At 30.9% G+C, this 11572-nt stretch overlaps 2 protein-coding genes across 16 annotated transcripts; both read right to left on the bottom strand.

Moving 5' to 3' along the window:
* Positions 1–753: 753 nt before the first annotated feature.
* On the bottom strand, positions 754–5018 carry LOC137828306 (D-aminoacid aminotransferase-like PLP-dependent enzymes superfamily protein). Of its 15 annotated transcripts, none has more exons than XR_016523307.1 (9): positions 4892–5018; positions 3941–4077; positions 3368–3839; positions 3147–3264; positions 2748–2854; positions 2098–2311; positions 1475–1584; positions 1370–1402; positions 754–1150 (listed from the first exon to the last, which is right to left on the bottom strand). XR_016523307.1 is itself a non-coding variant. In XM_068634807.2 (9 exons), the coding sequence occupies exons 2-9, from the start codon at positions 4029–4031 to the stop codon at positions 1088–1090; spliced, it is 1080 nt and encodes a 359-aa protein (XP_068490908.1). In that variant the 5' UTR covers positions 4032–4077; positions 4892–5018; the 3' UTR covers positions 754–1087. The 15 variants fall into 15 exon arrangements, 5 of the variants coding, with proteins under 5 accessions (XP_068490908.1, XP_068490911.1, XP_068490909.1 ...); XR_016523314.1 differs by having other exon boundaries at positions 3373–3839; XR_016523311.1 differs by having other exon boundaries at positions 2098–2183; positions 3373–3839.
* Positions 5019–8067: 3049 nt separating this feature from the next.
* Positions 8068–8969, bottom strand: LOC150025750 (uncharacterized). Its single transcript, XM_090305100.1, has 2 exons — positions 8765–8969; positions 8068–8396 (listed from the first exon to the last, which is right to left on the bottom strand). The coding sequence occupies exons 1-2, from the start codon at positions 8835–8837 to the stop codon at positions 8242–8244; spliced, it is 228 nt and encodes a 75-aa protein (XP_090161226.1). The 5' UTR covers positions 8838–8969; the 3' UTR covers positions 8068–8241.
* Positions 8970–11572: the final 2603 nt, after the last annotated feature.

Genomic DNA, 11572 nt, shown 5'->3' with positions numbered 1-11572 from the left:
TGCAAAAGCGACACTTCATTTTTTTTCCTACTTCTAAAATTTTGTACAAGAATATTGATTTTTTTATTAAATTTTCATAGTTTCTTACGCAAATTTTGAAAACTGAAAAGGTAAAAATTAAATGACATTTGTAATTTAAAATGAAAACAGATTTCTTTTTTGGAGTTATGATTTAAAACATTTGCATGGAGAAAAAAAGATAAAAACAAAAACAAGAACATCAATCCCACAGATTTTCTGCATTTTATATTACCTGAATATGATTTTATTTTACAACAAAAAGTATTAAGTAGATCCACAGGCAAGCCCATAGAGCCTTTTGAAGTATGTCAACCCATGAACATAAAGTTAAAAATGTTTCTTTTTCTAAATAACCAACTTGATTCAAGGAGTAGATGAACCCACTTCATAGACTAGTGGACTATCTATCTAAGGAGATGTCATCCAGCTTTAACCCTTTTGGACAGTTCTAGTTTTAACCAACTTAGAATCATGGTATAAGGAAACTTGTATCATTCTATTTCTCATATGGTAATTAACATGGTGGAGCAGGAAGTCAATGACTTGAATGCTTGAGTTGTGAGCAACACCAGAAGAGTCTTATCCTGGGATGTAAAACTTGAACATACTTTGAATTAAACTCTATTGTGGATTGTTCGGCTAAAGCGTATATGCTCTCTGATAAGTTATGGGAATCCAGCTTTACTTTGGCTTGCTTCCCATTTTTTTTCTTCGACAATTGAAAACAAACAGTTAGATTTTAAGAAGCTTTTTTTATTATATTTTCGTTCAAGTCCTTTTCCATATAAACAGATACAAGAGGATAATAATGTTCACATAAGTAGAGTATGGGGGAGAAAATAAAATAGTGCCAGACCTCAGTATTAGAGATTGATTCTCTATTTTTGTTCCAATTCTCTCTATTCGGTCTCTGACTAATTAATGAAGTTGTTCAGACTTCAGATTCAATTGTCATGTAGTTGATGAACCAAGGAAATATGGAATTTGGCAATGTACAAGCCAACTAAAGAAGGAGAAGTCAACTATTGTCCGTTCATCCCACCATATTAGCAACTCAGTGGGATCTTCAACATGCATATATGTTACTTATTGGGTACCCTTCCATAACTGCTTTCTCCATAATCTTTTCCTGGTTAAAAGAAAGGGAATTTCGGTTTTGTGATTGCAATGTTGTGAAATATTATTAAGAAGCAAGAAATCTTAGAAAGACGAGCAAAGCTTGATTTTTGAATAAAGTTTTCTTTTTGCTTGTAAATATATAGCAGAAGATTAGCATTTTATTTTGCTTGCTTTCCCCCCCCCCCCCCCCCCCCCTTTTAAATTTATGTAGAAGTAATACATAATTTACCTGGATAACAGTTGTGATCATCCCTGGTCCACCCTACAGTTACTCTAGTTTAGAAAATCATTTAAAAAAACTGAATAAATTGCAGCACCAGTAGAAATATACCACCTGAAATTGCTTTTTTGTCCATGATATTTCCTCCCATGTTTTAGAATGGGCTGATTTCCATTCTGTTGGAACCTGAATACTATCCACATGTTGCAAAAGCCTCAAGCTATCTGCAATGACATTAATCCCAAGTGAATGGTAGAATATGATAGGCCAACATTTGATTTAGGTAGTTATAATTCACGATTAGGAAGTCAGTAGGCATTTACTTTTATCTTAATCTTCTAGGTGATGACAGTTGTAGTCATACATAACTACATAAGTTGTGTTATGGACTTGTAAAAATAAATTAAGGTGTCAGATTGTTATTCCGTGTAAGTTGAAGGAGGGAGTTCCTTGTTAGAGGGATATTCAGTGTTTGTGCTCAAACCTGCCCTAAAAAACAGATTTTTATCCTTACGTAGAAAGCAGTGTGTTTATTTCTTGCGGCCAACAATTAGTTTGAACCACTTCAAAGGTAACAGAAACAATCATCACCCTTTAAACTGCCACCAATCGGCTTTTTTGACACTCCGTCAAGACAGATACTGAAATTTCTATAAGAACCAATGTATATTTTAACATGCGATTCTTAAGAATTTGAATATTAAATAAATGAAAACATTGAAAAGCCAAAATAATACTTGTGATGAATGCCTCCTGCCAAATTTCATGTTCTGACCATGTGGGAGCAACTTCTCGAAATGGAATTCCTTCACTCTTGCATATCCTGCACATAACGCAAGTCAATGCTCAATCACACGAGAAACAGCTTGTTAGTGCTTCTCAGTAGCCTCTATCCTATACACTGGCCCCCCATTTCTTTTATTCCTTTTTCCCTTCCTGCATCACATTTACCTGACAAAACAATAATATAGTTTCATCTGTGGCCAAGACAGAATCCTAATATTAAAGAAAGCAAGGCTCCCCTTTAAACCAAATTTAAGAATTAAGTTTATAACTGTTATAATAGAGATTAGAACTCCATATGAATGTAAAAAAGAAAAGAAAAAATAGAATTCTTAGGCAGAAAAAAGGAAAAAAATATACGTTTGTTCACCTTTAAACCAAAGAAGACAATATATCATAACTACACTATTCAAACACTACAGAAACAGAAAGGCAATGCTTTAAGTCTAACTGTTAGCAATACGAGATACAGCCCTAATTCTATGCTAATGTCAAGCAAATTGTTAAACTATACACCATATAAATAACTTCAATTTTACACAAGGGCATGGTTTATTTATGGTCAAAAAAAAATATAGCAGAAAGATTTATAATTAAACCGTACTCAAGCACTATTTGGCGTATTGTTCCTGGAAGGACACCATCACTGATAGGAGCTGTTTGTACTTCAAAAGAATCACACAGGGCCTTCCCATCATTTGAATTCCAAACCTAAAATGAAACAAGAAATTAACACTAAAAGATGCACAAACCTGTCATTAAAAGCAGAAGTAATGCATAAGTTTATTTCATAAAATGTTTCAAACCCCACACATGCACAAGAATATTAAAGTTTGTTCAATCCAACCCCAGTATTTAGCATCAACTTTAGGTTCCAATTTTGGAGAGTGATGCATAAGTATGCACACTAATAAAAATAGGCATATAGAATCTCGCATAAGATAAGTATGAATATAGTAACATAGAAAGTTAGAAATTAAATAGATAGATAAAATAAACTCACATTGCAGCAAACAACAAAAAAATTTGTCACACAACCTTCCAGGATCTGATCCCCATCATTTGACAGCAACAGTTCCGTCACTGAGGGAGGCCTGAGCTTTTCCATAGGCTTCCTAATCCTGTATTGTAGCAGAATTTCCAACTATGAACTTGAAGGAACATCAACGCAACAAACAGCAAGAAGATGAAAATAAATATGTAATTCAAAATGCACAAACTAACCTTACCCAATCTGAATATTTTGCAGCTGCAACATTCCTCCCATATCCCACCAAAGCCAAGTGTACACCATTTCCCCAAATACCGAATGTAGGAGGAACATAAGTTTCAACGTGCACATGCACATCGAGAATTTTACTCATGTTTTCCTTGCTAACAGTTTCACATGCATTTAATTCCTCTAAATTACCACTAACAAGAGTTGTAATGGCCAGCTCCTCACAATCTTTCCTTTCTTTTAGAGCAATTGGCAAGACTTTGCATATCGAATCATTAACAAGCAACTGAACAGTGGGTTGCCATATTGACAAGGTTACTGATGATGGTGACAAAACTGCAGAATGATTAGATTTAAATAGAAGCCATGGGGCAGAATTTGATAGAATTTGTACAGATTCTGAAAGTCTTTTTATGTGCCTTTCCCAAAATAACAACCATGAGGCATTGTTGTAAGTACGTGATGTTGTGTAAGCACCTGGACCAGAAGTTAGCCAAATAAGTTTAGAAAATGTATAAGGAAATCTTGCTATAGCTTATTTACTTATTTTACTAAATTGTTACTCATTTTGAAAGTACCTGGATGAGTTTCAAGGAAGTTTTTGACTGGAGGGGCATCTGAGGAGCCCAAAAGGATGCCATTACTGAGGAGAAACCTTGAAGCTGACATTTGTTAAGCTTCCAGACATGAGAGGAGGAGAATTCAAATCATATAGCTGTTCAAAAGATGAAACTGCTCTTGAAACACAAACAGAGTAGTTTGTCTAATTATCTATCTTAAAAGGCAATAAAAAACCATGTGCACAGTGCACTGCCAATAGTTGTCATTTTTAGAGAGCTCAGGGTAGAAAGACTATAGTGTGATACATGCTCTAATTCTAGAAGCAGCAAATTCAAAAGATGGCAACTACATCATATGATTGTTGTCATTTTTAGAGAGATCAGTATAGAAACAAAAGAAAAGAACCTGGACCCTGATAAATAACATAGACATGCCCTACTAACTACAATTTATAAAGAAGAAGAAAACAGAAATCACATAAATTTATTGGATACTTACTTCACATCCAACTTTTACCAGCAGACAAAAGAAAAACAAACAGATTTCTACCTCTTAATCAAGCATGAACCCACACCACAGTTTTCAAGGGGAAAACGTAAAATGGAAGAAATATGAAACCAAAATAGATCAAAAATCAAGTGGGGAGGAAATAGATGATTTTTTTTTCCAGATTTTAGGCAGACATTACAACTTAGCTAGGCAGTGGCAGCAATTTTCAACATTAGCGATACACTGTTTTTCTTTCAATTTTGTTGTTAACAAGAAAAGGAACACTAATTCCAACATTAATATGTTAGCATATAAATGGGCTTTGGTACAGATAATAATGCTCCATGGTATAAGATACTTGTTGAAACATGAAACAATAGTATCATTAAACAAGATAAGACAAATCGAAGGTTGAGATAAAAGAAAACAAGGTAGCAGAAACCCAGAGAGTGGAAATAGTGAAAGAGATGAAGGGTTACCAGAGGCAAAACACCCACCCACACACGGCAGAAACAAAATCTGGACAGAAACAAGTAACCCTGTTGCTTTGGGAGTTTTATACATTTCTTTTCCTTGTTTTTTCTGATTGACAGCTCTTAGTTATTAACACGTTAATTTCTGTTCTATAAATTTCACATATATGATTTTAAAACACAAAAAAATTGTTCAATTATACCATCCAAATAAATAATTTAATCAAATATTTTAAAACACAAATGGGTTAAAACAAAATGAAAATTGTACAATTAAAATATAGAATATAAATAAAAGGAATAAATATAAATGAATATAAACACAAACACTGCTGCCTTATTATAAAGTGGTCAACTAAACATGAAAAAAAAGGAAAATTTGCAATAATCAAATTATAGTAAATGATATTCACATCTTCTTTTAATTTTAATTTTAATTTTTCAGTAAGATATTCACACGTTTATAATTTTTAAATACACATCAACCTTCCTTGTATCCTTATATTTACCTATATTAACCTTTTTATACTTTTACTAAAGGGACACCCACTTAATTTATTCATAAAAAGTATTTTTTCTATTTATTTTTGTTTAAAAATATTTAATTTATATATTTTAAAACTTTAAATTTCATAATTTTTAGTTAATTTTTAATTATATTATATTTTAAAATAAAATAAGATAAATGAGTATTACTTTATTAAAAATATAAAGTAAATGGGCTTTATTTATTAAAACTGGATGATGTGAATGTGATTTTACTTAAAAACATAAGATAGCTTCTTCCTTCACCCATTTCTCTTGAATCTCCATAAACTTTTAAAATATCAAAACCGTAAAAAAGATAAAATAAAGTATTGTTTTACATTTTGTTCACAGTGAAAAAGAAGGTGCTTATTGTGGTGGTGGGTACACTGTTACGGTTGTGGTGCTTAAGCTTGTGGTTGAGGTGGTGCATTCTGATGGTACCTGCGTTGTTGCGATGGTGGTGGTAACTATTGTGAGTGCCGACAGTGGTTGACTCGTCATTCTCCTATTTCTTTAGTAAGTTATCGACTCTTAAATACTCATTTTCAGATTATGTAATCTGCTCCATCAACGGATCACGCAATCCGGTGCCAAAAACAACAGTATTTTAGATTAGATAATCCATATGTATACCGGATCCAAAATGTACAAATCTCACATAAAAACCAAAACTACATTATTCAATCTGAAACACAAAAAATGCAACTTCTAGATAATTGGATAAACCTATCGGATTATATAACCCAAAACGTTGAAAACGTAATACCTACCGAATTACATAATCCAGAACCTAACAAAAAAACCAATTGAATTATATAATCCGGAACCTAACTTAAAACTTACTAGATTACGTAATCTGATACCTATTTATGCGAATGGTTACCGGACTCCACCGTGCCTTCCGCCCACATTTCACTTCAAAATTAAAATCAATAAAATTACTAACATGTAAGTGTTGTAAATGAAGATGAGAGTGAAAAGGGAAAGCTTTAGAAGGAATGAAAGCTTTGAAATATGGAGAACTTGAGAGAATGAGAAAGCTTGAAGGAGGTGGGAGATGGATGGAGGTGTGGGGAGCTGGAGTGAAGGAGAAAGGGAGAGAAGGTTAAAGTAGATTAAATTAAATTAAGTTAAAGTTATATTTAATTTTTTTAATATTTTTTATTGAAGGGTATAATAATAAATATGATTTTAGTATGGGGTGCCAGAAGAAGCTGTCAAAACATAAATAGCCATGATGTAAGCTGCAATTTTTTCTTAAAAGGATGTTTTTAATTTAAATTTTTGGAAAAGTAAATCTTCCCACAAAATGCTCTTATATACAACATAATTAACTGCATGTTTAATTAAGTTTTTAAATCTCTTTTTTATTTAGAATTTTAACTGAGTTTTTATTAAAAAATTATTTTATTAAGTATCTTAAAATTATATATTTTTGAATCGAGTTATTGTCAATTAATTTTACTATCATTCAATTTTTGTTGTTTTGATTTTATGAAATGGGATTACTTTATATCATCATAGTTTATCCCTTTTTATTTAAAAAAAATTAAAATTAATTTTTTTATAAATTTAAATATTTTTAATTAAACTTTTATGAAAAAATATTATATTTATTATTAAAATCTTTATATTTTTCAATTTAATTTCTATAATGTGATTTAATCTTGACATCTCAAATAGACAAATTTATATCATAAAAAAAATAACACTTTAGAGTTTTAATTATATTTATAAAAAAAAACAATATTATTTAGTGTTTATGCTTGATTGATTTGATTTTTATTTTAACATTTAATTTTAAAAATCGAAACCATGTAATGTTTTATAGAGATAATCAGGGTTGTAGAAATTTATTTTATGGTTGTAGAAATTCATTTTGTGGTTATTTAAGTTCGTGATATTATATTTGATACTGTAAATAAAAAAAAATAAACCATCACGTCATTTAAGTTAATAGTAAGGATGATGATATTTTGACACTTTACCTTACACTTACAATAAAATATTAATATTTATAATAATAAAAAAAAATCTAATATATTAATGAAAATATAAGTAAAATACAATATGTTAAAAGTAATTTTAAAAATTTTAAAAAACATTGAGTTGAGTGTAAAAAAATCATTTTTGTAATAGTAAATATTCAATTGAAGAATATAAAATAATTTTTTTCTGACATAATAGTGACTTTTTCTCTATGGATTACTCTAATTTGTTGAAAGCTAGGGATTTGAATTGAATTAGCTTTTGTACTGTAAAAAAATTATGTAGTTCCCACGCTATCTGGTTGCTACACAGTGTGAAGTGTTCCATTATTGTGAAGAGGTATGATATAAAAGACTTTCACATTCAGCACATTACACTACACTGTTAAACCAGAAGACCTGTTTCCTTGTTACCTAACATCCTGTCACTCATTTTTAGATTGACTGAATTTAAGTCTGTGCTTTCACAGGTCAACTTCAACAATGGAAATTAAAGGAACCAAGTACCATATCAACACCTTCATATACACGCCTTAACCTAAACAAACCTATTTCTAAGAAATAAATTTCAATTTCTTCTTTCTTACCCTATTCTCCCCAATAACAGCAAGCCAACTTTCCAACTGTTGATAACTGGTGCATAAACCAAAATCATTCAAGAAGATATAAAGATAAGTAATTTTTTGTATATAAGAACTTGGTAAATGCTTCAAAAGCAAAAGCTAAGAGTCGCTCTATGCTACTGGTGCTACAAAAGTTAAAGGAAAAAGTAAAAGTAAAAGTAAGATAGAAGCACTCTATAGTATGAACATTATAAATACTTTATTATGTACATTAATACTAGCCACTTCTCAATTTTGTCTTGTGTCCAAGAGCTTCATTTTTTTTGGATGGCATAGAAGGTGAATGCGGTTCCACCAGTATGGACCAGAGGACGTGCACGTCTTCATAGGGGCAAGACTTGACATCTTCATACAGAATGTAAATCCCTCTTCCTGAAATGTTGGAAACAAATGTGAAAAAGAATGATGTGGAAGTGGGGGGAAAAAGGAATCAAATCATGCAGTGCCCTTAGCTGTTAGCAAGGGGAAAAGGTATAGTGTGTTTGTGTAGAAAACACGTTTCCTAGAACATTGGATTGTCTTTTACTTGATTTCAAATCCCTATGAAATGGTAAATAAGTGAAAGAGAAAGAGAGCATTGGTGTATATGATGATCGGTTCAAGAATAAATAGAAGCTTTGTGTAAAGTGGTTAAACAATCTAAAAAGCGGGACACAGGCACTGCTGGATTTAAACTAGATGCAGACATAAGAGAAAACAAAATAAGCATGTTGCTGACAAAACATGATCATGGAACGTACTCTTCTTTTGAGTTGAATTCAAGCGGAGCCAGAACTTCTTCAGTGGAGAGAGGAGGGATTGCAGCCACCCCATTTGGTGAAGAAGTGGGTGTGGCTCATGCAGAAGAAGTAAAGTGGAGGAGATAACAAGAGGGGTAAGAGAGATGAAGAGGAACCATCTAGGCTTTTCTTAGACAAGGGTGAAGATTTTGCAAGGTCACTGTTATATATTTTGGGACGTTTTAAATACCATAATAGGTCACTCATGAATTAAAATTTGTTGCTGGTATATTGTCCCTTTCAAACAATTTCTCCCTTGCACAAGAAGAAGCCATTCCACCAATCAGCTATGCATCTCATCTCACACTTTGATCACCACACAATAGCTTGGTGCCCAGTTTACATTTCCCAGTGCCTTATTCCACAAGATATACTTCAACTTTTTCACATAACTTGATGGTAAAAGCAACACATTGGGAAGGTTTCATATCTTGACATATAGGTATCCCTCTTGCATTTCAAGCAACTACATGGTTCCTTAATTTTGTTAAAAGTCTGCTACAAGGCTTTCTTTCACACCAGTTCACCTGTTCCACTAGGATGCCTTATAAGAGTGAAAATTTCTGAAATCTCTTGCTGACTCATATACATTTCACACATCACTCCCACTATGACTTATTAATTATTAGTTAAAATTGATTTTGAAAAAATGGTGTGATCTGCATTTAAATGATGTTTGGAAAATTGTTATAAAAATTGATTTTGAGTGTATACTAAAATGGGGTTTACTTGTTTGTAATCACAGTCACTTTGCTATATAATATTAGTAGAAAAACCAAAAATGTATATTCATTCCTCACCTAACACTCGTTGTTGGACAAATATTGAAAAAGGTCACTACAGAAAGAAACATTTCATCTACAACTGAAAAAATCACTACAAACATGCATTTCAAAGCATGTACATTGGAATTTAAAATCCAGAAATTAAATCACGAAGATTTAGCAATTTGTCTTCTGGTCCACTAGATAACATGCATACCCTATTGTCGAATTCGTGCATAATCAGATACATTAAAAAGCCAGGTCTTTCTTTTTCATCCATGATAAGAATAAAGGGCAGTGCACAGATTTAATGCTGTACAAGAACATATACTCTGTTTAGATTGCTGAAAGAAATATAAAGAAAAAGACAGAGATACAGAGAGAGCAGAGAAAGATGATTCTAGCACACATCATACATCACTTGGTACTCCATCAAAATGATGTTATATCAGGCTTATGTAACAGTTGTATGTGTATCTATCTTATATTGCCTTAGAACTATGAAATTGTTTTATTTTAACAAATAATAGTGAAATTATATCATTTAAATTTGCATTTTGATGTGCGATTTGCATATTACTTTACAAAACAAAAATCATAGGATTTATAAATACTTCAATACATTTAGGTAATAGATCCTTACATTTAATTGGAATATGTTTGGATAAGCTTTTCATAATTACTATAAAAAAATAAAATAAAAATCTATAAACTAAAATTAGTGTGATTTGATTCATAGAAGTTATCTCCTATAAGAAAAGTGTTAAGTCTCTAGAAATATCGTTAATGTTATGTAGAAGTTACTTGTATGGACGTTTTGCCTCTATTTTTTTTAATCTACAATACAGTCTCTTGGGCCCTTGCTCTATGTGAAAGCCCAACATTGGGTCTTCTTATTAGCAATTACTTGCTGTACCTAATTTTTTTGAACCTGCACCCGATGTCTTGTGTGAAATGATAAAAATGTTTTTTTTTTAGTTTTTAAATATTCTATATTTAGATTTTCGGAACCATTTTCTGAATTTCAGAACCACTTTTTTAGAATTTCTAGATTTTGTTTTATGAATTTTTTTAATATATATATATTTCGAAATTGATTTTTAATGAGATTTTAGTTTTTTAATTTTATTCCATAAATTCATTTTCAGCCACCAAAAATCTATCGGATGCAAGTAAAAATCATAGGGTGCAAGAAGTCTGAGCTTAGGATAAAAGAAAATAGACATCTTCTTATATCATATCAATTTTAACATCCACTCTATCATCTTTTAAAATTTTAAAAAATTACTTTTATTTTGAATTTTTAATAAATATAATTGAAAGTCAAAAAATATATTTTGAAAAAAAATCCAGAACGTAAAATTGAAAATGTATTACAGATAAAAATTTCTGGAATTAAAAAATGTGTTCTGAAAATCTAAATTCAGAATATTTTCAAAAAAAGAATTCTGAAAGTAATTTTTGTCCAGACCCTCTTTTTATTTAAAGTTATTTCATTATTTTGTAAGGGTATTTTCATCATTTTTAATATTGGTTGCATGTTGGAATTGATGTGGTGGAAGGAGAATTTGCCAAGAAATGGGTTTGGAGTTAAAGTCCCACCAAGAACCATTCTCATGCCAAATCACTGCTATAACGTAATGCACTAATACATAAGCTAATTTAATAATTAACAACTACAAAGCCGAACTCTGAATTGTAAAAGACTTCTAATGTTTCCTTCAATATTTTTTTGATATCGTAAAATATTCCATTGAAGCATTAAATTTTATTCAACAGATTTATCTCTTTCAATAATTATATATCTTTTTACCGTATGATGACAATAATGAAGTTTGTTTTAATATTTAGATGGCAGTGATTTTTCTTAATTCATTAGAATTTACAATTACAATGTTTTTTATAACATGAAAATTATACTACGTTTTATATATATATTATTCAGAATAATTGTATATTGTTTTCATACTAAAATAGTAAAAGCAAGTATTTACATGCACATTTC

This window comes from Phaseolus vulgaris, chromosome 7 (assembly GCF_051622355.1).
Source record: "Phaseolus vulgaris cultivar YP4 chromosome 7, ASM5162235v1, whole genome shotgun sequence".
Taxonomy (NCBI): domain Eukaryota; kingdom Viridiplantae; phylum Streptophyta; class Magnoliopsida; order Fabales; family Fabaceae; genus Phaseolus; species Phaseolus vulgaris.
The sequence above is the reverse complement of the archived record's forward strand: the minus strand, read 5'-3'. Positions and strand labels throughout refer to the sequence as shown.